We start from the raw sequence: 27,265 nt of genomic DNA on the forward strand, positions 1-27,265 counted from the left end.
GGGTGAGAAGAGTTCAGGCTCAGCTGTTAACTGTTAAACGCTCTGAGACGGAGGGCGCTATATAAGTGCAAGTTGTTGTTGGTTGTTGTTGCAGCTGTTGACGCTCACTGCCAAGGCTTGCACAATGGTCACTTGGGCAAGTGGCCAGAGGACAATTAGTGCCCCAGCATGAGAAGCCTGGGAACCCAGAACAGAATCGTATAATGATGTGAAGAAAACATTTTGGACACACTTAAAAATGTTTAAAACATTTATAAATCATTCAGTTTTGCTGTAAATTATTTTTGAAATCGGTGTGTATTTACAGTACATTATTTAAAAGCATTTCCTCTTTTATTTTTTCTTCCCGCCTTTGCATTCTCCAGCGTTTTATCTTTTGTTATTTACCCTCTCTGTTTTCCACTTTTAGAAGGAATGGATGATGTTAGTTCTGTCATGTACCTGAGAATATTTGAGGTAATTCTTTGAGACCTTTAAAGTTGTTAAATCGCCAAGCATAAATTCCATCACACTGCTGTTTTTATTTTCATTAAAGTTTATGTTTTTAATAAGGATCTTGAGGTAAACTACGTTATACCGCTATATGAAATTGTGCTGTATCATTGTACTGTCCAGATATCTGTGCTCCTGGGACATTATGTAGCTCTTAATATTACTTTCCATTTTACTTTAATCTCCTTTGGCAAGGAAATTAGGCGACCAAGTCATTTTTGGAATATAGTTCATACCCCATAACTTCCTTTCATTATTGTAGGCTGATCACAGAAATCACATTTATACATATTTATGCATTGCTGCTGAAGTAGGATGGTTATTTCATTGCTTTTGAAAAAACAGTTGGTATTTTGGTAAAAGTTAATCCAGATATGTTTTTTTTAATTTGCTAATTATCTTTTTAAATGGTATTGTTCCCAGAGGAAATAAAATGAAGCTCGATTCAGACATTCAAACAATTTTACGAAGTTCATCATATTCTTCGGTCTCTAATGTCTAAACTGTCAGGGTAACTCAGTACAAAATTGGGAGAAATATTTCCTAAACAACTTTTTGTAATCATTTGGATAAATGATAACTAAAGTGCTGTCATCAGAGGCTCATTTTGAAATAGTTGTGTTAACTTACAATACAATATGCAGCACAGAAACAGCCCATTTGGCCCAACTGGTCTATGCCGATGTTTATGCTCCACATGAGCCTTCTTCTGCCCTTCCTCAACTAAGCCTTCAAGATTAACCTTCTATTCCTTTCTCCCTCATGTACCTATCGAGCTTTCCCTTCAATACATCTGTGCTATTTGCTTTAACAACTCCTTGTGGTAGCATGCTCCACATTCCCACTACTCTCTGTGTGAAGAAATTTCTTCTAACTTCCCTATTTGATGTTTTTGTGACTATCTTATATTGATGGCCCCTGGTTTTGGTCTCCCTCACAAGTGGAAACATCTTCCCTATGTCAACCCTATCAAAACCTTTCATCATTTTAAAGACCTCTATCAGGTCACCTCTTACCCTCTTTTCAAGATAAAAGAATCCAAAGCATGTTCAGCCTTTCCTGGTAGATATAACCTCTCAGTTCTGGGATCATCCTTGTGAATCTCCTTTGCACCCTCTCCAGTGCCTCTATATCCCTTCTATAATGTGGGGATCAAAACTGCACACAGTATTCTAAATGTGGTCTAACCAAGGTTCTATAGAAGTTTACTATAACTTCCCTGCTTTTCATTTCTATCCCTCTAGAAATGAACCCCAATGTCTGGTTTGCTTTTTTTAATGGCCTTATTAACCTGCATTGCTACTTTTAGTGAATTGTATATGTGTATCCCTAGGTTCCTTTGCTCCTCTACCCCATTTAGGTTTTTATTTTCCAGGATGTATGTGACTTCCTTATTCCTTCTACCAAAATGTACAGCCTCATACTTTTCTACATTGAAATGCATTTGCAGTTTAAGTTTATTAATGTCTTGCTGTAATTTGTTGCAGTCGTCCTCTGTATTAACTACTCCCCCCAATTTGGTGTCGTCCGCAAATTTTGAAATTGTACTGCTGATTCCCGAATGCAAATCATTAATGTATATTGTGAACAACAGTAGTCCCAATACCTATCCTTGTGGAACACCACTGCCCACCCCCTTCCAGTCTGAGTAGCTACTCCTTACCCCTACTCTCTGTTTTCTGTTTTGCAGCCAGCTTGCTATCCATTCTGCTATTTTTCCCCTGACTCCACGTGCTCTAACCTTATTCATTAGTCTATTATGTGGTACCTTATCGAACGCCTTTTGGAAATCTAAATATATTACATCTACCGCATTACCCTTGTCTACTCTTTCTGTTATCCCTTCAAAGAATTCAATGAGGTTGGTCAAGCATGACCTTCCTTTTTGAAATCCGTGCTGACTATTCTTTATTATGTTTTCCATTTCTAGATGTTTTTCTATTACCTCCTTCAGTAAGGAAAGGATTCCATTATCTTTCCTACCACCAATGTTAAGCTGACAGGTCTATAGTTCCCTGGGCTTGTTCTATCTCCCTTTTTAAATATAGGCATAACACTAGCTATCCTCCAGTCCTCTGGCACTACTCCCTTTTCTAATGAGTTATTATATATGTTAATAGTGCCTCTGCTATCTCTTCCCTCAATTCTTTTAATGTACGCGTATGCAATCCATCTGGACCATAGGTTTTATCCTCTCTGAATTTCATTAGTTTTTCGATTATATCTCCCCTTTGTATCTTAAATGTATTTATATTATTTTCGATCTCTTCTTCTACGGTCATGTCCACCTGATCCGTCTCCCTGGTGAATACTGAGGCAAAGTAATTATTTAATATTTCTGCCATTTCGCTGTCGCAGCCTGTGAGTTTATCTTGTCCATCCCTTAGTGGCCCTATTCCTATTTTGATTTTTCTTTTGTTATTTATATCCGTACAATATTTTACTATTTCTTTTTATATTCCTTAATAATTTAATTTCATAATTCCTCTTTGCCTTCCTAATTGTTTTTTTGACTATTTTCCTGACCTCTTTGTATTTTTTTGGTCATGCTCTCCCTTGTTGTTTAAGTACTTAGTGAACGCCGCTTTCCTGAGTCTCAACTTTGCCCTTATGTCTTTATCCATTCATGGTGTCGCATTATTATTTAGCTTTGTCTTGCTTTTTAACAGAATATATTTCTCCTGGACTCTATCTCGTTGTTTGCCAATATTGTTTTCCAGTTTATTTTCCTAAGTTCCATTAATTACCTGACCATTTATGTTCTCCTTACTTCTTACTTTTGTCTGGCTTGAGTCATTTCCTTCTGATCCCTCCCCCCGTTTACTAGTTTAAAGCCTTTGCCACAGCCCTATTTACCCTTTCCGCTAGGACTTTGGTCCCCTTCCAGTTCAGGTGGAGCCCGTCCCATTTGTACAGCTTCTTCCTGTCCCAATATTGGTGCCAATGTCCCATGAAATGGAACCCTTCTTTCCCACACCAATCCTTTAGCCACATGTTAACTTTCCTAATCTATTTCTCCCTATTCCAATTTGCACGTGGCTTGGGTAACAATCCAGAGATTATTACTCTCGAGGTCCTGTCTTTCAATTTATCTCCTAACTCCTGAAACTCTCTCTGCAGGACCTCCTCCCTGTTTTTTCCTATATCGTTTGTTCCAACATGGACCACGACAACTGAATCTGCCCCCTCCCTTTCGAAATTCCTCTTCAGCTGCTTTGAGATGTCCCTTACCCTGGCACCAGGTAGGCAACACACCCTTCGGGACTCTCGATCTTGGCTACAGAGGATGCTATCTCTTTCCTAAGAATTGAATCCCTTATCACAGCTACATTTCTAATTTGCTCTTCCCCACTTTGGACAGCCTTCTGCTCCACTGTGCCTTGGCTCTCCTCCTCACAGTCATTCTTGTGCTCACAGGAATCGAGTACCTCATACCTGTTGGACAGGGCCAGTGTCTATAGGACCTCCTTCTCTTCCTCTCCTAGGTTCCCATTACTCTGCTCACTGACAGTAGCATCCTCCCCTTCCTGTACCTGTGTTTTCCTTTGGGGTGTGACCGAGTTCAGGATAAAACTATCCAGAAATTCCTCCCCCTTCCTTATTTCTTGGAGTGTGTCTAACTCACACTCCAGCTCAATGATTCTGAGCCAGAGTGTGTCAAGCCAGAGACATTTCCCACAGAAATGATAGTCCAGGACAGTCTCATAATCCACAAACTAGTTTCAAAAGTTGACTTATATAAAGTGGTGTTCATTCTACTGCGTTTGATAAGTGTTCATGTAGTACTTCAGTATTGTGGTGGTTTTGTTGGATAAAAATAACATAAGTGAGAAGAAACTTGCAGTGAGTGACATAATCAAAACTGTAAAGACTGTAAGTACCACAACTTTCTTAAGCAAAATGTTTATTTCATGATTGCATCAGAACTATATTCAAAATTCTTAAAGCTTTCCACTCCTCTGTTTGTCCTTCCAAGTTTATGAGGAATTTGTTTAAACATTATTTACTTGTTCAGTTTTTCTATCACATAAATGCACAAGATTGAAACCGCTTTCTTATATAAAAGAACATGAAAAGTGAAATATATCTTGATTAAAAATGTTTGAATAGAAATGTCAGAAATGTTTTGTTAGTAACCTACTATGTGATTTGTGGTAAAGTCAAGCAGACTTGGAACTAAAAGCAAAACCTTGCAATTGGCCTAAGGAGGAACCAGTTCAGTGAAACTCAATGAATAAATACTTAAATATAGCAATGCTGTAGTAAACGTCGTAACAGGGTTCTGAAACAATGATGGATGCTGAGTGCAATGGCCCCAAGTCACTGTAATTGCCTCACAGTCACTGTAATTCCTGAAATTGTCACAGTCAGATGAAGAATTATTATAACTACAGGTGTTGTTCACTAACTGTTGCCTCACTGAATGAAGCCGGTATCACTTCACAAATGCCAAAAAGTTCTAGAAACATAGAAATTATCAGCACAGAAGGAAACCATTCAGCCTATCCTGTCTGTGTCACTGCTATCTGCATTATCGCCCTTTTCCATCTCTCTCTCTCCTCGTGTTGCTTAATGTTACTGCTCAGTTGTTTAATTGCTTCTCTTTTGATTGCAAAACTCTGCAACTCGTGTACTCCCACGCACCAGGCTCCGCGGCCCCATCACTCCCACCCTCCCCCGACTCTACTGGCTCCCCATTCCCAGGAGGATCGAGTTCAAGATCCTCGTCCTCACCTGTTTAACCTGTTTAACCCTTTAAGGCCATCCATGGCCTTGCCCCGTCCTACCTCTCCGACCTGCTGACCCCCTACCAACCTGCCCGCGCTCTCTACTCATCAGGCTCCAGCTTGCTCCATGTCTCCCGCCTGTCCCACCCTACCATCGGTGGCTGGACTTTCAGCCTCTCTGCCCCCACATTCTGGAACTCCAACCCACGGTCCCTTTGCCTCGCTTCCTCCCTTGCATCCTTCAAGGCCGGTCTCAAGAGCCTTCTCTTCGACCGTGCCTTTGGTCTCCCTCCCACCTCTCTGCCTTCCCTCACCTGCAACACCTCTCTCCCATGCTCGGGCCCCAACACCTGACTGTTCAGCGCTTTGGGATGTCCTCCAGACGTGAAAGGCGCTCTATAAATGTAATTTTGTTGTTGTTGTTCTTTGAATCGGTAGCTTACCTTAGGTTTTCTTATGCAAGAAATCTAGAGCTGGCATATAGCTCACCTTCAAAAGCCCAGTCACACAGTTTACTTGCTTGCTTCCTTATTTTATTCACTGGGTAACGTATCAGAACCCAATGTTTCAGAGTATGCCTATTGTACTATGATGCGTTTGAGATGTTTCAATGTTAACAAAGATACATCAATTGCAAAGAGTATTATTTTAGAGCAACAACAACTTGCACTTATATAGCCCCCTCTACAGCGGGTGGCGTCTCAGAGCGCTTTGTAGATTCCCGCCAGGGCGAAACCTTGGGCAAGTTTCCTTACTCCACAAGCCTGATAATAATCCCACAAGAAAAAAAGAAAAAATAATAATTTGGTCACTCAATCCATGACTGTTTGTGGGATACTGCTGTGTGCAATTGGCTGTCACGAGTCGCCCACCATTACACAATTCACTTTGCAGTATATTCTACATACTTAACAGTATGTAGATTTGTTCCACAAGGGTTGCTTGTGTTTATGCTGCAAGTTTACATATCACTGGACTGTGTTTCACTGTACCTGCCTTTCAACACTTGCACATATCAAAACGTGCCACAGTTCTGCTCTTCTATCACTTTGGGCAATTGGCAGAATTTGTGCGTCATTTGTAGAACATAATTAGGATGTAGAGAATAAGAAAAGGATCTGTTTAACCCTGTACTGTTATTTCCTGATACTGATATTTCTTGATATTTTACACTCTATTCCACCTCACCTTCTCTTTATCTTTAAAAGCCTCCTGAAAACGTTCCTCTTTGACCATGACGATGGTTTCCTTCCCTCTCCTCCAGCATAGTCTCTGCATGTAATTGCAATTGCAGGTAATCTGTGGAGAGTGGATAACTACTTTTGTTGACATGCACAAACAGCTCCAAGGCTGTTAGTTCACTTCTATATTGTAGAATATGCAGGCATTTACAACAGTTAATGTAACGCGACTCCAAACTCACCAGTTCAAAGTGGGTGGAATGAACACATGACCAGACCATCATTTCAGTACATTTAGAGTCAATTAGTCAAACATCTAATTTGTGAGAAAATATCCAGCTTTGGTGGGCAGTTTTTTTGGGGGGTATTTAGTGCGTTTTAATTGTGTAATTTTTTTTAATGGTGTCAAGTTCTTTTTTTAATGGTGTATGGTTCAATGGGCAAAGAGATTCAGATTTAGGAGAAAAGTCAAAACAGTTTTTTGGCTCTGGCTTGTTTTGAAACCCACCTTTTGGTAATGGCTGTATTTCTGCTTCTCCCAGAGTGGCCGGGGAGGGAGGGAGTTATCTCAGGACATGACAGCATCCCGCTGGGCTGCAGGGAGAACCATTCACAATCAAAGAGAAGCTGAAACTCTTCCAACCTAGAAATATGAAAATAATTATTATTTTGGTTGTACATTTAACTTACTCATTTGCAATTTAAAATATATTTCGTTTTTTTCCCCCAAAATCTATATTGTCAAGATATTTATGGGCTTAAACAGTGAGTGCAAGCAAGATATTTGATCATGGGAGTGGGATATCATAGTTGAACCTGATCCTGTCCACATCCTGTATCCGCCCACAGCCACTTGAGGGGCCACTGTAATGGAGCATGGTTGTTCAGGAGCATGGTTGTGGTTGACTTTTTCCTCTCCGATTTCTCCTGCCATCTGTAGCACCCCAGCTGCTACCCTGGCTGAGAACAGCTAACTCAGCACAACGGGATCAAGAGCAGCAAGATACCAGTTCAGGATTCTCAGACCCGCTCTTCAGATCGGAGAGACAACTGATTTCACCTTCCTGGGAGGAGAGATCTTCCTTCCCAGATGGAAAGGAGAGGTTGGCATCAAAATCACTCAGCACCAAGCTGTTGTGTAATAAAGGTTAAAAGGGCAGGACTTGCAAGAAAGAGATAAACAGCAATAAGTGCAAGTAAATATTTAACAAGCATTTTTTTAACAATAGTAAGAAAAAGCTTTGCCCTCTGTTTCCAAGGTCACAACAGGCTCTCATAATATCCTTGTGACTGTAAACTATCTGGGGAGCTTGGTAGAATCTGGATTCAAGCCCAGTTCTGTCAGTGTGCATACCACAGTTAGTTCAACTTGTTATTGCCTCTGGGCAAGGAATCACAGTAGGGTTTCATCCTCAGCTATCATAGGAGTCTGAAACATCAATGCTCCTCATAAAGCCTTTGTTCCCTAGGGAAGCTGAACCGCAAGCTCATGTATTCAGCTTTTGAGCCCATGGTTAGCTGTGACCTATAGTTAACTGTCTTGGAAGACAGTCATTCTGATGGCACAGGCCTCAGCTTGAAGGCTCAGTTTTATAGACTATAATGGGGAACCCTCCTGACAGTGTTGTCCTTTGGCTGTGCTAAAGCTGTGGCTCAAGGTTTGAGTTTGCTCAGCCTCAGGAGATCATTAATTCCATCTTCCTTTTCTAACCCTCACAGGACCAACGTAGAATTGAGGTTCCACTATACCAATGTAAATAGGTCGGAGTATTTTAACCTTGAGAAGAAAAAACTCAACACAGATTCCAAACAGCTGCTTTAAAATTGCAAGCGTGAAACAAATAAGGAGATAGCCAGTGAGTGCATTCTCTCAACGTCACTTGTTAGCAGGCAAAATGTGACCAGGGTTTCCCCAAGGGATACTGTACTAGACGAATAGCCACTTCATTACTGTATTCAATATCAAATGATTCACTACAAGTACAAAGCTTACACTTGGAGCTAGGCCCATCCATTTATCAAGCAGAAAAGCCTTGATGGTTTGTCCTTCAATGGGTCTGGATTTGGCAATGCAGTTTTGTCTTTAACACTTAGAGCATCAAGTCAGAAAGGTATCGTGAGGAGCCTTCACTATGGAACAAATATCTCAGAAATGTGGAGATGAAAACCAAAGAAGATAGGTCCCTAATTCTCTGCATATCAGTGTCCTAGCCGCAAATCTTAGACCTGCAATGTAGCTGCAATTCAGCTGTGGAATAACGTCACACCAAAGGAGCGATACCCATTCAGTGTTTACTGGTATTAATTTTGAACTAGGCAGCCCTTCCATTGTAAAGTCAGTTAAAATGTTACTATGATTAAACACCTAGGTGTTAGCAAAAGGTTGTAAGTTAAACAGGATCGAGGGAGTGTAGCACAAGGCAAATAATGAATAGGAAAATATTCATTTAGGATATTACTGGAGCAGCCATGGGACATATCAGCAGTCATGTATGAATCTGAATCATGGGAACTCTGCTTAGACATGATTTTCTTCAGGATCGGAGTTCACGTGGGATGCATGATGCAAATCCGATTACCAGCAGGAATCGCTGTGTCCAATTCTTGAGTTGCTATTTAGATATTTCTTGCGAATGTCGTATTTTAGAGCTCAGGTTCAGTGAAAACAAGAACCATTGTTTGTCCTTAATTATGCAAAGAGGTAAAAAAAATTGAAGTAAGACGGTCACAATAAAAACGCCTTTGGTCACCTCCCATTCCCACGTCTCCTTTGCTCTGTATCTGACCCTATTACTGTAAAACACTTCACGTTATCCTAAGTGAAGGGTGCTATATAAATGCAAGTTTGTTATTAAAGCTGGCGTTTATCAGAAACAATTAGGTGAGGCACCATGAAAGAGTAATTTTAATGGGTCAGATCATATAGTGAAGCTTTTAAGGTTGTCATGGTAATACAAAAAATAATTTATTTTTGCTTCATGTAGTCATGGAAGAACAGCCTGTGTAGAGATAAGGAATTAAACAGCTGTGCTTAGCTGTAGCTCATCTGCTTAAATCTAGCAGCCTCTTTGATTACAGATCAAAAGCCATCCCTTCAGCTTTCATCAGGTACACTGCTATGATCTGTAAGATAGTTTTCTTATGGGCAAGGTGCCAATTTGAAACAGACAGATTCTAAAAGTTGACTGGAGATGATATATGGATTAGATAGGTCAATTATATGTTTAATCTTCCTTTGGAGAATTGGATGGTCATCGATTTGGTTTCTGCATATGTCTTGACCCTAGCAGTTCTCAGATTTGTTCAGTTACTTTAGTAACCAGTAAAGATTTTGTCATTCAATAATAATGGCTTTAATACTGGTGAACTGGTCATGTCCTTTAGGCTGAGATATTGTGCATATGTCCAAATGACAGAAGTGCCAGCTTGCTGATTCAGATTTTTAACACTTAATCCACAAGATGAAACCAGTTTTATAGCTGCATGGTTTTAAAAAGACATAAAGAATTAATTATTTTCATTTTTTGCAAAGCAAAATGTTGCACCACATGATTTATTTGCTAATAATAATAATAATGATGAAATCAGTATAATCTGAACTAGAATCATACAATGAAGAATATAAACTGGCTGAACGACACTTGTGGAACTTAATCCATTAAAAGAGAAAGGAAGTCAAAAAGCCTTGAAGAGAGGAGGGCATGGAAGGAAATTGACAAAGAAAAAACTTTTATTTGCCTTTGGCTAAAATGCAAATTTCAATCCCACTGGGTAGTTTGAGAGGATTAATCCCTTTCTGTTTGAGAGATTGCTCCTTTAAAACATTGCTTAAACTCAGATTGCACCCTGCTTAGAAGTTCCATATAATTTTGTTGACCAGCTACATGATCTGGTATAAACTGTAAAATTTAGTATTTGTATTTTTTCAGTCGGATTGCTTAGCAGGATATCAGATGTACCTTATATCAATGCAGCCTTCCTGGAAGCCTCTTTATAAATATAGGTTGTTAAACATAGAAGTTTGGAAAGTAAGGTTAAGAATGTAATGTTATTTTGTTAAATTCTACATAGGACAACTGATATCCTGTTTGACCTGAGGTACATTACTCATTTTTCACTGACTTAATGCTGTTTTTGTGGATATGTTTGGAGGAAAGTACTGTATTTTTAAGCTGCATTTTCCACTGCATTTCTTTACACCATAACAGATTGGTAGGTCTTAAAATGATAAATGTGACCTGAATCAATGGGTGAATCAACCTTATCCAAGCAGTAAATGACATATTTGCCACCAGCACAGCACAGATTTCTTACGTTTAGTTAAATATCTTTTCATCTGGCCTTAACTCCATACTATACAAATGTAATCTTGTTGTAAGTATTCATGAATCACAGACACATTTAGAACAGTTGGCAGGATAAGTGCGGCAATAAAGGATACTGGACCATCAATAAATATCTTACAATATCTTATAAATATTGTGTTTTTACAAGAAGGAAGTTGGAGGGGATTGTTAATGCTGCATGTGTATCTATTACATATGCCAGAATTATTTTAACAGTAATTTTAAGCAATTTGCAAAACCAGATTTGTTTTAGCATCTTATGAGAAATAAGATGTCTGGATGGTCATTGTCTTCACTTACAAACACATAGTCACTACACTTTACAGTAAAATCCGCTTTGAGATGTTTCAATGATCTGATAAGGCGCTATATCAAATGCAAGGATAATGGTTATTATAATTGTTGTAAAGCACAGGTATTGTTATTTATAAGTTATGTGTATCAGTGAAAGACTCAAAAATATAGCCATACTTGGAGGCACAGACTGAACATATTTTACCACTTGACTTGCTCAGCTCTTTCAGGTTGACATAGCATATCTTCATTAAAATCAAGAAGACGACATGTTACGCAAGAAACGCTTTGAACTGACAAATTTTCTGTGCTTTCATACATCTCACTAATACTACTTAGTACTGTAATAGCTATCGTTACAAAGATTATAGGTATGTTTTCACAAGTATATGTAAATTCAATGTTGAAAAGTTTCCAAAATGTGTTCCATAATATATTTCAAAAATATAAGCCTGGGCAGTCTTAGCATCTGAACCACTGAAGGAGCCCTTTTGAATACTTTTATTTGTAATGTATTTTTCATATAGTTTCCCTGGAATCAAGTGATTTTCTGATTAACCAACAGTAATGTATTATAAACATGTGTTGTATTGCGAGTATCGCTTTGAACTACTTAGTCTTCCACTTATGCTACAAGCACGGAGTGAATACTAAAAAGAGGAACTGGCCCCAAAATAGTCTGAATTACAAACTTATTTACATAAACCATTGTCTGCTGTACAACAGTCACTATTTATGAGAAAAAACTGTGATGTACGGCTCAATTATATTAATCAGCATATTAATTCGCTCCTGTTATATATTCAGAAAGTCTTGTTAATTTTCTCTGCTGCCAGGAAAGGCTTCATCTCTACTTCATTGATGTTGACATCTTGGTTTGAATTTCACTGTTTATTGTTGTTCTAAATGTTCTAACCATGTTAATTAACAAATACACACGTGACCACGTAAATGATGGCTTTGGTTGTAACAAGCACACATTGAGTACTTGTTCTACTACATTTAATTCTCTCCTCATAGAAGTCTAATCGCTCCATCTTTACTTTGGCTGTTCAGACCAAGCCTTGGTTGTTGCTGTTCTATACATAGGGCTGGGATAGTGCAGAGATTGAAGGGAACAAATGCAATAGATGCTGTAGGTAGTACAGCATCTTGTTCACCAGATTCAGTGGTCCTTTCCTTGCTCAATGAAACTACCTATATGATTGTGGGACCAAGCTGGCAATCCATATAGGTGAGGATGGGATCCTGTTGGAACATAGCAGTGTGCTGCCTCAATACCAACACTTGAAGATCATTTCAGCCATGAAAGAGTGCAGAATCTCCAGTAGTGGCAACCCAAATCTATGTGAAACTCACCATGATCCTGCAGAATGCGGGTGGGGAAGGTTAAGGCTCTAGCTAGCTTGGCTAAACTGAGTTACCTTCCTCTTGGTGGCCATACAAAATGCCAGCTTGTATGTGGAAGGCATGTCAGATGCATTGTGCGTCCAATACCTGAGGAAACCAAAAGTGTAACCTGAATAGCATATCAATTACACAAGTACTTTAACTTGTAAATGGGAAAGACTATTTTGGCTAATTCATTATTATTACAATTGCTGAGTAGGACACACCTTTTGGGGGATTTATATTCAGTATTGTGATCTTAAATCATAAGTTTGGTTGAGGGTGCTTAAAGTCTACCTAGCTAAATATAGTAGATTGGCTAATTTCTGTATGATCCATTGCTGTCGGGGATCCTGACACAACAGCTCTCCACTAGCAACCACCAACAGAGCAAACAATTCCAGATTCCGGGCAGGCACTTGGTCTAGGTTTGTGCGGGTGTGCTGTGCTATGCCATGTCAGTGAGATATACCATATTATTGCTGAGTGGGAATGGCAGGGGATCTTTGCCTTGTTGGCAGTAGGTTGAGAGTGAAGCTAGTTATAGACTCAGTGGTCTCCATAGTTTCCAGCCCACTTTGAGAGAGTACACATTAGTGTGCCCTGGCAGCATGTTCACCAACACTCAATTGGTCTGGATCAACTTAAATTCTGCCCTTTTGGTGTTGATTTGGAACTGAAACTGCGAATCGATAGAAACTATGCAGTATGTTTGCATAAAATAATGGTATGCAAATACAAAAATTCATGGATTATAACTGGAGCATATCGGACTGGAACTCAGAAGCTGCTGCCTGAAGCTCAATAGTAACAGCTGTCACTCTCCCCCTCCCCAAATATACAATAACAACAGTAAATTAAGTTCTGTGGTCACTCCATGTGATGGGATCTTTTTCACTCATGGAGTGTACTTGGTGCATACTGTTTAAATATAATATAAATATAAATATCTGCCACAAATGCACAATATAAGTGGAACAAAACACCTTACCTGTTAAATAATCTACAGATCATATGTTTTCTCTTTATTCCTTCAGTCTCTCCCAGACACTCTCCGTTGCCACTTGTTCTGTTCATCGTTGCTATTCTTTTCACTCTGTCCTTCATTTTTACAACTCTCCCTCTGATCTATCTCCTTATGATAGCCTTTTCTCCATGTCTGTGTCTTCCAGCCTTACTCTCAGGACTACCACCCCCTCTTTATGTGTGCATTTTCCCAGCCTGTCTCTTAATTTCTTATTGTCAATCTCACTCCCACAAATGCTGAGAACTAGCTGAAGCCTGACATCCAACAGAGCATTGAACAACGCCTTCTCTTGATGCCAAACCTCTGTTTATGCTTCCTCAAATTTTCTTCTGCCACTGTAATTTTGTCGAAAACCTGTAGTATTTTGACATAACCGCACATCTCTCTTTTTTTTGCCTCTCGCTCTCTCCCTCCGGTCTGGGTTTGTGTCACTGCTTCCTCTCTATGTCTGCGTCTTCAGCATTCAGTTTGATAATAGATACTAACAGCAATTCAGTGCTATACAATCAGCTAGCTTATAATAGCAAATATCAGTTGTACAGTTCCAGAATCCGTTGTTTCTCTTACATATCAAGCGTGTTTAAAGGGATAATAACTTAGTTTTGTTGATTATGGCTGTTGATGCCCACACTCCTAGAAAATATATCAAAATATAGCCAGGCTTTTCCGCCTACCCTCAATTTTACTACCTTAACTGTACAAAACCCTAACTGCAAAATATTGAATTTTTAAAAAAATTATTGCATTATTATTTTTAGCAAATCATTTTGTATCATTCTTCCAAAACTTGACAGATGTTTGCAACTATTTTGCAAGCCAACAATAGATCTGCTAAAACAATGAATTTCAGTTTTGTCAAAAAGAATCAATACAAACAAAGATTGATTTTGGTCTGTTAAATAGAGTGACATCCTTTGTAACGTAGTTGAGATACTAACAAAGAGCATTCTAGCGAATTCAGCATGAGCATTTAATGAAGGTTTTGTTTGGAGCAAATTACGTTTTTGTTTAAATTAGCAAGCAATGTCCCGGTCAACATGCAAAGCTGAATTCAAAACATGGAATTAAAATAACTTGGACTTCTCAATGAGGTCTATTGTTTCATCTCAAAGAAATCAGCCAATGTTAGTGCGTGCAGTTATCTTAATAATTAAACCATGTTACATGATTTACTGTAATTAACAAGACTGTCGTAAAAACTCAACAATAAACAAATATGTATTTGTTTAGTGACACCTGCTAGGAGGAGAAAAAGATTTTTCTGGCAATGATTTATTAAAAAAAGCGAGGGCTTAGTTCAGAAATGAAGTTCTGTATACAGTGTGTATCCCTATAGTGTGGTTTTTGCCTGTATAAAGCAGGATATGGTGGCATTTGTTTGATTAACTTGTTCGACAAAAGTGACAGCTGCTGCGGGTACATGTAGATGAGCTGCACAGTGCGGTTCCGTCTTTGTACATCTGTCAGTATAAAGGGAAAAATAAAGAGTGAAAAGAGACAAATTGGTCCCAAAAGGCAAGCTATTCAACTTAGGAGGTTTCTTCTATTAAGATGCACAGTGTGAATCTCGAGTACTAGATCGCTTATTTAATTTCTCTTGGTCTGGAGGCTGACACCACACATGTTTCATTGATGCTCCTGAACTGAGTTTGGGCAAAACTTTTCTACTTTTTCGGCAAAAGTGATAAGGTGATTAGTTGTTACTTCTGTTAGTTTTGAGTTGGCCTTTAACTCATGCATCTTAAATACACATTGCAGTACCTTTCTTTCAAATGTTCAAATGTTGCTCAAATTAATAACAGTAATCCTTGCATTTGATATACTTTATTTTAAAAATACATTTTCATGGATATGAATGATTAGACATGCATCAAAGCAAAATATATCCTAAATCATGAATATCTTGTGCTAAAATGCATAAAGAAGAGCAATTTGTGCGGTAATACACTTGTACACAATACACTATAACGGTTGAAAGGCTAAGTATTTATGTCTACCCAGTTTGTAAAAACCTTGGAGGAGAAATTCCACCTGGATCTTGCCTGAAGACATTTTCATTTGTGTGTGCAAATTTTGTGACCATTCTTATGACAGTTCTTAAATTCAGTCTAAATCATAAAGCCATTTGGAGGTTCTTTCAAAAACTAACAAAAAACAGCTTGAAAATGAAATCTGAAATGTACGAATTGTCTGAAATTGACACACTTTTACATGCTAAGAAAATAAAATCCTAAGTCTAGAACCAGGTGCAGTTTCAGTAGCATTGTTGTGGTTTATTTTTAACATGTATTGGGTAGCACTGTATACTGTACTTTCATTCTAACCTTTCCTGGAAAATAGAGGGCCTGAGATTTTGCACAGCACGAGGATCAGGGAGGAGACAGAAAAAAAATTCAGATGCGCACATTTAAAGTTTTACAATTTTACAGTTGTATTAAATTGTTAGGGTCATATTTCATGCCATTTCTTGTGTCAGAACTGCTACAGACTTATTAATATGCAGCATATTAATCTGCACAAATAAATTACATGTAGCATGTTAACCCAAAATAAAGCATTTAGGTATTACAATTCTAATGAAGCTCTTGAATGTTATATGCCTGAAAGGCAATTATCAGAAGCGTTGAAGGGGAGGGATGGGGTGGGGGATTGGGTCTTTCTGTTTTAAAAGATGCATATTTTGCATCTTTATAAACCATTACAAAAAAACTGCATTGAACTCCAATTACTGTTCACAATGGCACTTATAAAGGGGGCCTGATTAGTGTTGTGCAGCAGTGTGTGAAAACCATGAAAATAGACAAAAATTGCAAAGCGTAACTGCCTACAACCCACAGATTTGTGGAGAGAAAAAATTTTCCTTTCAGGTGCCTTTGAGATATTACACTGAAGTTGGTCATAAATAAACACAAACTCCCAGAAAGTTTGCTTTTTGTGGACTGCCGTTCCATAGTAACATAAAATTGTGATATACGTTGTGCAGTTGCAAAGGCATCAAACGCGCCTGTTTTGTTAGGAGACATTCAGGGGCAGACAAGCACTTATGTGTGATGTGTATCATTTATTTTAGATAAGGTATTGTGTACACAAGGACAGCCTTTTAGAAAACTTCAGCAAGAGCTCGGCTTTGATTGCGCAGCAGTTGAGCTGGTCTTCAGTAGCAGCCAGCCATCAAAAGGTTCACATTTTAAAAGTTTGTATTATGCGTGTCTTTCTGACAAATTTTATTTGTAACCCCTTTTTTCAAATTGTGTAGTCTCCCTGCTGCTCACATTGTGTCAATGAGGCAATTACAGCAGTTTGAATCCTTTAGCATTTCTCTGACACCTTGGATTCAGAGATTATCTCAAGATGCCCATTCAGTTTTCCCATGCAAGGCTATGGTCTGGGTGAGAAGAAGCCAGACTGGCCCTGGATTTCCCTAGTGCATTATTTATCACAATTCTAAGTAGATTTCAACTGCTTGGATTGCCTTCAGTTGGATAGAAGGTTCTGAAATGAGGGGTCACTGGTGTGGGTTTCTATGGTAATTGAGTAGTATTGCCAATAGTTTTCCTCTCATGAGCAATAAAGCACATAATAATAGACAAACAACAGTGGTTAAAGCAAGCAGGTAGGATTACTATGTCCTTTTGTCGGAAGTATATAGTGTGATGTAGTCAGATTTAAAGACTTCTCAACCCCCAAATCCACCCTACAGGCACCTGCTGTGTCATTTTCTAGGCCTAATCTCCATCCTTTAACTACAGGCCTCTTGCTAATTTGAGGCAAACGGCCAGATTTGCTGCTGAATAGTGTAGTGAAAAGCCTCAACTCAGGAAAACCTCCCCTCCCCTCACCTCCATCCACGAACAGGGAAAAATAGATAAACATAAGCATTTACGTGACAGAATTACATGACTCACAAAACGGTACCATGGACTCAATTGCATTTTTTCACCCTCATATTAATAGTTTACAAAAATTGCAGAAGTTCTACTCTGCAGCAGCCTTCCCCATAAAACTTGTCACTTCACATTGCTGTCAGTCACCACAATAACAATCATTTCATGCCTCCTGCTAATTGCAAGCACAGCTGGGACTCAGCAGGGTGCTCTTGCACAGTCACAAGGCCTTTATACCGGCCCCAATCTGTTCTGTAGCACTCACACACACACACAAAATTACTAGCAAAGGCAGAAAGAGGCAGAGTCACAGGTTGCTTGTAATCCCTCCGCTTCCCTGCTAAGAATTCAGCCCTACTAGAATTCCTGTTTTTGTTTTAGACTATACAAAAGCTGCAGTGACCTTAAGCCACTAGAATTTATGTTCTGAATGGGAAACACAACTCCTTCAGGTGCATTAAGCTGTGGTACTGCATCTGGTTTGATGCATTCTGTTTGCAGCACCCCTGGAGTGAATTGCGGCTTCCTGTAACATGCAAAATATGAGTGTGAACTCAAGGTTCATGGCAGAGAGCAGGGAGGTTGAAGCAGGAGGTCAGACAGCCTTTCAAATCTGGCTGTAGAACAAGGTTGCAGATGTTCCCGTGTAAGTGTAATGACACCAACTCCCTGAGAACACAGGAACCCAATGCTTCCTTATCCTTATTTTCACAAATGAATGCCATAATCAGTATGCTGCTTGCAGATTTATTCAAATCAAGTATTATTTAACATATTCAGAGATCAGTATGGCATTACTGACAGTTATAACATTTAGTTAACCATTTTCATCCAGGCTTTCTCCAATGGGCCTGATGGGTAAAAACACTGCCCCAAATAAGTTGCACATTAGCAATTTCAGGTAGGAGTAGACTATTGTGAAATGTCATCTATCAATACAACTTCCCAAAAGATTGCTTTCAATCCACCCACCTGATCACCTAATAACTCTGTATCCTTTTAATTTCTGGAAAACTGCCTGGTTTTTGAAATTCTGTTTAGTTCTTTGTTCCATCATTTACTACATATAGACTAAAAAGCACAGCAAATACTTGTTAGTTTTTTTGTGCTATGTATATTTATTCATTACAACTGACTGGGTAGTGTTAAGAAAAATATTTAAATATGAAACTGCCTAGACGACTTATTTGTTTTATTTATGTTATTGCTTATGTGAAGATTAGAGCATGTCTTAGCATGTTATGAACAGGTTTACAGTGTAATCTTTTGATGGGCGAACAAGTATTTGGAAGCACAGTATTTTATCACTGAAAATGTTGGAGCATTTGGTGTAGTCCGGAAATTCGAAGTAGTTCATTTGAAGCACTTAGAGCAAAGGGTTTGTGTTGCTTTGTGTAATAGAGCCTCGCTTTTGTAAACTGCCCCTTCCCCAACATTTTTGGAAAAAAAAGAGAAAATCCTGCCCATCAAATTATTAATGAAACCCTAACCAAATCGAACAAGCATCCATCATTCCTAAATACTGTTTTTGAGAAATGCAGTTTGATTAGCGCTTTCACAAAGGGATTAGGCTATGAGGATGAGCAGCAATAATCAGTATTTCACACCTCTGAGGGCAGCTAATGAGACACTTGAAACTTCTAAAATCCCAAAAAGTGTGAGAACAAAGCTGCGGAGTGTGGAGTTCAGAGTCAAAGTGGCTGAATGGCAAACTCGGGACCATTGGTTTTCATACAAGGACCTGCAAATCCCAGCAGGCGCATAATGGAGTATTGGCTCCAAATGGTGCACATACATCAACTTAGAGGGGCAACCAGGAAAGGCAGAAGAAACTGCAGAAGAAAAACACCCAGGTATAGAATGAGTATTCTGATGAATTGTCCTACCTGAAACATTAATCTTGTCTCGTTCTTTAAGATGCGCATTGGTCCGCTGCAGTATCGCTAGCATTTTATGTTCAAGATAAAAAAAAAGCTGCTGCTGTCGAGACCTATATGTATATGAAGATGAAAACTGAAGTTATAAATGATATGTGCTGAACAGTTACACTGACAGGTATGGTGAAATGCATGCAATTGAAAAGAACCTGCTGTGAGGGTAGAGTGAATGTACTGTACTATAGCAACACCAACAAATTGCATTTATAGACCGGCTTTCCAGTTGGTAACAGCAGTATGCTGTTTGAATGACCAAAATGCCATGTCTCAATCACTACTGATCCTATGTTCAAAATTGGTGTTCAACTGGAGGGCACATCACACCTCAAACAAAGGGCAATTGTACTGAAACTGCACCCCACATCATAATAAATTGATGTTCATATTCATGTCACTTGAGATATGTTGTTTTTTAATTGTTGTGAAAGTGGCCACTTTAGCTACCAGGGAAAGCTATGTGTGTGCACCAAAATGTAAATCACCATGTCAAATAGCAGTGCTGTCAAGCAGAAAACTCTGCTGTAACTGCTCACCCCTCACAACTGTGGTAATACTGTAAAACCTTTCCCTTGGGTTTGATCATGAATACCACCCATGGCCTGCAGTTATATCATTGGACGTGCTTTCTTGGGTGCCCAGTAATTTTAACACAATTCTCGTTGATATCTGGCTGAGATGTAAGCTTGTAGCTGCAATACGCTTCATGTGTGTGTGGTGGGGGAGATGAAATCCTCCACAATTATATTGTTTTCAACATTTTTACAGACAGATATGAAAATAAATCGCTTTAAGTCGGAGTGAGTGCCCCACAGCTTTGCACAAGCTTCTATCTGTAAATGTATCTTTATCTCTCAAAGAAGTCCAAGTGTTGCAGCAGCTTATTGATGGGAAGAAAGTGTCTGAGTAAGAACTGCAGTTGCAGATATGAAAAGTTTGTGTAAGTGTTCGAGGAATTTTGCCAAAGATTGTCTGAGTTTCTATTGCAGAGCTTGATTTTTAGCGAGCAGGGCCTCTTTGCTGGGATGAATCTGACTGTTCTGCTGACCATTCGTGAACATATTGTAGAGTTTCAATAATATCTGGCCTACTGTGATCCTCATGCTGGAGAGTGTTGTCTTATGTTTTCTTCTCAGCAATGGTACACAAGCTCCTTGAATGTTATCTGCACCTGGCTGACTGATCGGATGGACCTGCAGCTTCACATTTACCAGCTGAAAATCCTCATCAGGCTTGTTAAGGTGAGAAAAACACTTTTAAGCGTGGCCATTTTCTGGACATAAACTGAGGCAGCAGGACAAGAGGGCAGAGGTTTGGGGTTGTGATTCTTGGGCATCAGGATTGTGGGGTGTCAGAATTTATTCACATCCTGCATTCCCTGAAAAAAAACGGTACAGTGAAAGAAAAAGTAGATTACATAAAATATGACAGAGGAATATGATGTTATAAGAGAGGAAACCACTTGTGAAGCATATCTCATTTAGCCAAACCTCTGGGACTCTCAGTAACCCAACTGTCTATCTTCCTGTAATTCTGCTACAAATAGTTTTCAGGTTCTAGCTCTCGCTACAATGCTTTTCACATTTACATCAAAAGTGCATCATATTCAATGAGGGCGCATTATTTTAAATAAATAAATGGCTGTGATTTTTAGACAATATTTCTTTCCCCTGTTACAACAGGCTGGTGTAAAGGCTGGTGTGTTGCACAGATAATGCAAATGTTTGTGTAGTCAGTGGGAGTTATTTTTCAATTGAAGCATTTCTAAGTAAAAGGATAGTCAAATGAAATACACTGTGTGGTAATGTGTTCTGTGTGTGAGTGTGTGGGGTGGGGGGAAGGTTAGCTAACTAGCAGGAAGTGTCATTTCAAAGGAAGCAGAGGACAAAAGGAAAGAAAGATTAGGTAAAACATTGTTGCAGTTGACTAACAGAGAAGTGTTATGAAAACTAAATGAAGGTTTCTATGCTGACTAACCAAGTGTTCCAAAGAAGGCAAATGTTGTTGAATTGAGAATATATAATTAAAATGTTCTGAATCTATTGTAGCCACATGTAGCATGTTTCCAGGACTGTTTCCCTTGCAGAACTCACATTACATAAAGTTTCTATAGAGGTTTCCCCCGATGGGGCCCACAAGCTCCAGTGGACGAGTCCTGGACGCCAAACTGGAGAGCCTTGAGTTCAAAGGCAGCTCTTACTGGCATTCAAGTGTCCCTGTGCTCATTGGGTGAATTTCACTAGCTCTCAGCCGGGCTGCCAGATGAACACTGCACTGTGCTTGGAAAAGCCCAGCGGGGCCTGAACCACACAAAGCAGCATTGATGGCAGCCGCGGCACAGCATGTGACTGAAACTGCCTCTCCTTCCAAGCTGAAAGAGGAAGCAGGAGTGTGAAAGAATAAATAAAAAGTTACTGGAGGAGAAAAGAAAGTCCAAGGCTGCTCAGTGTCAAATCTTTTTGGCTGTTAGCCTATTTAATATTCAAAACATCAATTGGCTTCATTCGTGAAATCCATAAAACCCATACATCAACAATCCAGAAGTTTATAATGCATTATTATATAATACATATAATAATAATGCTTACATTTGATACAGCACTTTGTCGCGTCTTCGAGACATCTCAAAGTGCTGCACAAAATATACTGTAAAGTGATTTGACTGTATATTTTGTGGGCGAAATAGTTTTAATTAGTTTTACACTAAAAGTCTGCCCTAGCCAGGATATTTAATCATCCTGCTGACTATGCCAACCTACTACTTTTTGTCCACAAAATACAGTCAATTCACTTTACAGTATATCCTGTGAAGTGCTTTGAGACATCTCAAAGACGTGATAATGTGCTATATCAAATGCAAAGATCATTATTATTTTACCAATTTTATTTCATTTTCTCTTCACCAATTCTCCAGTCAGATACTCCCTCCCACTGTTCAGTTAAAGTCAGCAGCTAGGAGGTGTGCTAGAGCAATTTGTTTTTTCTGTCAACCAAATCTGTCTGACCAATGCGGAAACCCATCACAAGGCTTAAGAGGATTCAATCCAGTCAGAGGTCCACTTAGCTATGCTACCTACTAAAATTGAGACCGATCTTACCTTTCCAATTTTTCTCTCTCCCATTCTTCCCTGACAGCATGGCCAAGATCAGGAAGTTGTTGCATTGGCAATGGAGATGTACAATGTTTGTACCTCTTCTTTGTCAACTCTGACTTCTTCATTCCCTTACCAACCTACGCTCCATCTATCCTGCACAGCTACCGCCTTTTATTTTTCAGATTGAGTTGTCATTATTGCTAAAAACACAGCACAATCTAATTTAAAAGGCATCAATCAGTATGATTCCAGCCCTGGCTTCTGAAAGTCTTAAATGCATTGATGCTTTCCTGTGTTCAGGAAGATGGTGAGCTTGCTGCCAGCTTTTACTGTCATGAATATTCACGTTTCCGAATGGGCTATGATGAAATCCAGCCCTGAGGTGGGCCCATTTTATGTCAGTGCCGATTTGGAATTCAAATTCAAACAGTTTATAGTGGCAAACACATGTCAGATTTTTTGGGTTGAATCCAACCTGTGCTTCTCAGCATAAATGGGGATATTAGATGATTATACAATAATAAACAGGGAATATTAGCTGGCAAGGTACCTGTGCCACTCTAAAAGACTCAATCGCATTTCTTTTCAAAGGTTGAGTCATTGTTAAGCCTAGGATGTCGTTTTTACAGCTGTTCCTGTGTCTTTTGGCTCTTGTAGAAAACGTACAGAGACTTCCGGCTTCAGGGTGTACTGGACTCGACATTGAACAGCAAGACCTATGACACTGTTCGGAACAGGCTGACCTTGGAGGAAGCCACAGCATCAGTGTCTGAAGGTGGTGGCCTCCAAGGGATCACAATGAAAGACAGCGATGAAGAAGATGAAGACGACGATTAGACAACAGTTACATTTAGAGGCTGAAATTTGGCATAGCCTGGTAACAAAATGCATGTACCAACTCTGTTATTCAGTTAGCCACAATAGGATTTTATTTGTCAGCTCTTAATAGACATGAGAGAACAGTTAACAGTAAGATTGGAATTTTAGCTGTGTGACAATTTAGCACCCAATTGAAGCATTGATTTCTAAATTCATTTCTGTATGTTCATAAGCAATATGGAGTAATCATTGTTTGATAATGTTAAGTGAGATATGTAGGAATATTACTAGGTGTGTTCCTGTGAAATGCAGAACCTATTTGGCGCTTCATCAATGTACTGTATATGTATATATCAATGGTAAAATCTTGTGGAGATGAGTGAATTAGGTAATTTTATTTATATTTCTTGACTGGCTGCCAACTGCTTAAACAGAAAATTGTCCCACGTATTAGTGTATTTCATTACCAACTCTGATATATTTCTGTTTGATATCATTCCATTTTAGTGTTCTTGTGTCTTAACCTGCTGATGAAGTTAGATTTCATGTTACATTCTTGAATGCATTTTTCTGTAAGTGAAAGAGGCATGCAGGAGGGAATTCAATTGGGGATTTTCAATTCCAAGTATGTTTGAACTGAGTTTCCCTTTCAGAGTGCTAAAGATACTTGCTTCATTTTATTTTTTATTTAAAAAAATCTGTGATGTTTCTCGAATGATTCCTATTGAATCTTGCCCCTAAAATATATTCAATCTCTGTCCACCCTTTGAGTTTGAACAATAGTGAATGTTACATTTTTAAATATTTTCCCCCATTGAATGATTTTCCTTGCAAATGCATCAGTTGAATAGTCTTGAGAATCTGAATGATTTAATTCAATTGTATGTTTAATTCTATGTTCAGCCTGTTCAGTTCTGATGCACATTTTGTTTCACAGTTGGTTTCTTGTACATATGATGCTGTATAATGCATTTTGAGCACTAGCTGCATGACAAAGGGATCTCTCTTTTCTCCAAAAGCTGTTAGTTTCTGTGTGAAGTAGCTGGTGGTGGAACAGATCATCTTGCTTTGGCCTTATAATAGACCACAGCTGTAACATGGAACAAATGTGGATGGTAAATTAACTGTACAAACATCAGTCACTCTGCTTTTTAGATCATACTATAAAATATACTATTCTGTGTCATCACAGAGACCTTATACAATATTTTAATTTCTGGTGTCCTCAGAAATCAGAACAAATTGATCAAATGTGTGGGAGGGGGTTGGGTAAGAAGGGTAAAGAAAGATAGGTTGAAAGATGAGTTACCATTATGTATATCCTCAATGCTTTGGTTAATTAGGTTTAAAATGTTTTGTGACTAAAGATGTGATCTACAGTTGTCCAAAAGCTTGCTTTGTGGTGACTGCAGTTGTGAGCACAGTACATTCTGTGCAAATAGTGACTAAAATTGCTCACAAGAATTTTTACTTCAAATGAACACCCCCTTGTTTTATGTCACAACTTCAGTAAACCATAATAATGGCATTGTTTTGTTTAGGTCGTATTTTGCATCATATTACACACTTTATGTAAGCTTCACAGTTAAGAGGCTGGTTGATTGAACACTTTATGGAATATGTGGCGTTCATCCATTGTGGAAATATTTTTACATTTAGGTGCTGCTTGTCCAAGATGAAATTTAGTGCTTTGATCACACTGATCATTGTCAGCAAATGAGACACTTCTGCCTCAATTCTAAATCAAAAGAGCTGAATATCCTTAAAACTACTTTTAGATGAAATACTGGTACAATGAGGGCCATCTCTGTAAGGAACACCAACTATGACATAGTCCATTTGATGGAACGTTCACACAAAAGTAAGTAATCATTACAATGATAATTTTTTAACTAACATAGTGGATTGAATATCAATGAATTAGGGTATTTTGGTATCCCAAAAATAATACTGTACAGTGAATATATTTGGCATAACACTTGACTACCAGATTGTATTACCTTTTAAACCGTGCCTGACATCAGCACATAATACAGCATATTTTCCTTGTTACAATCAATATTTTTCTTGCGGCCAAAATAATATATCGATGGTCACTAATGATAACTGCTGACCACTATTTGCTACTTGTGGATCTGATATCAACCTGAAACAAATTGGTCACAAATCATGCAGAAACTTTCTATTTCTACAGATATTTTGCTGCCTCACTCTTAAACCAAAAATATATAGAAAACAAATTCATAAAATTCACAGACCCAGAGTCACAGGTTGGTTTCCAGATTTGTACTGAGTTAGCTGATCATTCAGCACAGCAGTATAAGTGCTACAATTAGTCTTAGCATACTGTGCGAGGGAGGGGGGGTGGGGGGAAGAAACAGACATTTCCAATTCTGATTGCTGTCGCCTGGATCAACTTAACTCAGTTGGTTACACACTCACCTTGAAGTCAGAAGGTTCAAGGTCATGTCAAGATTTGAGCTCATACTCTAGGCAGTGGTGGGAGAGTGCTACATTTTCAGAGGTGCTGCCTTTCAAATCAAGTTTTAAAACCAGGTCCCATCTACCTGTTCAGGTAGAAATCCCATGAAACTATTTGAGAAGAGACAGACTTACCCTGGTGCTCTGGCCAGAAATCTCACAGATTAATTGACCACTTTTGGGACCTTGCAGATTAACTGCCATGTTTCCCTACAAAAACAATCACTATACTCAAGAGTAATTACTATAGTTTTAAGGCACTTGGTTTCAACATGATCAAGTGCCATTAAAATGTGAGTTCTCTCCCCTGTGATTTTCACCTTTCTCCACTGAGCTCTGCTGAAATATGTCTGTGGACAAATGAAGAAGACAGAATGAGGTTTGTCTATGATACTGTCCTCTCCCAATACATGCGGACACAAACTGTGTATATGCTTGTACACTCACACATCCAAATATACATACACACATATGTGCACACATTATGATGAGGAACTTGGGAAACGGCCTATTTAAACAATACAAAATTACATTAATAAAACGTCGTTCACGTCAGGAGGACATCCCAAGGCACTGAATAGTCGTGGATTAGTACCTGAGCGGGTGGAGTGGTTGAGATCAGGGAGGTTGGAGGGCAGAGAGGGTAGGAGGGTGGCCGAAGACACATTCAAAGAGGAGGGTCTTAAGGCATGCCTTGAAGGAGGCAAGGGAGGGAGTGAGTCAAAACTGAGTGAAGAACTGTGGGATGGAGTTCCAGAGGATGGGGGCAGAGTGGCAGAAGGCTGGTAGGAGGTTAGAAGGGAGCAACGCCATGGAGGGCTTTGAAGGTGAGGACCAGGATGTTGAACTGTATCCTCTGTGATGGAAAGACAGTGGAGTTGGGCGAGGATGGGGATGATACAGTCGCGGAGCTGGTGGGGGAGAGGACACGGGCTGCAGAGTTCTGGATGATCTGCAGCCAATGGAGGGAGGAGTTGGGGAGGCCAACAATCAGGAAGTTTGTGTAGTCAAGCCTGGATGTTATGAATGCGTGTATGAGGGTTACCTGTGAGACAGTGGCGGATCGGGCAATGTTGTGGTGGAGGGGGAAGGCAGAACAGGACAGAGCATGGATGTGGGGTCGAAAGGATAGTTGATGGTCAAACAAGATACCAAGTTTCTGGACTGGTTTAGGAAAGTGGAGTGTGCATCCTTGGATGGTGATGCTGTCAGTGCCTGAAGTGTGGAGGCGCTGACTGGAGCCAATCAGGAGAGCCTCAGTCTTGTTGTTCAACTGAAGAAAGTTACCTCTCATCCAGGACTTGACGTCTGACAGACATTCTGTCAGGACAGCAGCAGTCCTGCAATTGAGGGTAGAGGCAGAGAGGTAAAGTTGGGTTTCATCCACATACGTGTAGCAATTGAACCCATGTCTGTGGATGATGTCACCAAGAGGGAGCATATAGATATTGAAAAGAAGGGGACCAAGGATAACAGTCCTGAGGAACTCTGCACGAGGCGGTTCAGGAGCTAGAGGAGAAGCCATTTGCGGAGATGAAGTGGAGACGATGTTGACAAGTATCAACAACAACAAATTACATTTGTATAGTACCTTTC

General features: G+C 39.3%; 1 protein-coding gene across 17 annotated transcripts in view; it reads left to right on the plus strand.

Annotated features, from left to right (window-relative positions):
• Positions 1-24,377, plus strand: part of cadpsa (Ca2+-dependent activator protein for secretion a) — a 229,556-nt gene extending 205,179 nt beyond the window's left edge. For all 17 annotated transcript variants that reach the window (XM_007895168.2, XM_007895169.2, XM_042339419.1 and 14 more), the window contains 2 exons: positions 20,411-20,515; positions 23,027-24,377. In XM_007895168.2, coding sequence (XP_007893359.1) covers positions 20,411-20,515; positions 23,027-23,206 — 285 coding nt within the window. In that variant the 3' untranslated portion in view covers positions 23,207-24,377. The remainder of the gene's footprint in view (positions 1-20,410; positions 20,516-23,026) is intronic.
• The last annotated feature ends 2,888 nt before the right edge of the window (positions 24,378-27,265 follow it).

The sequence above is a fragment of the Callorhinchus milii genome, unplaced genomic scaffold (genome assembly GCF_018977255.1).
Source record: "Callorhinchus milii isolate IMCB2004 unplaced genomic scaffold, IMCB_Cmil_1.0 Scaffold12, whole genome shotgun sequence".
In the NCBI taxonomy this organism is placed as follows: Eukaryota; Metazoa; Chordata; class Chondrichthyes; order Chimaeriformes; family Callorhinchidae; genus Callorhinchus; species Callorhinchus milii.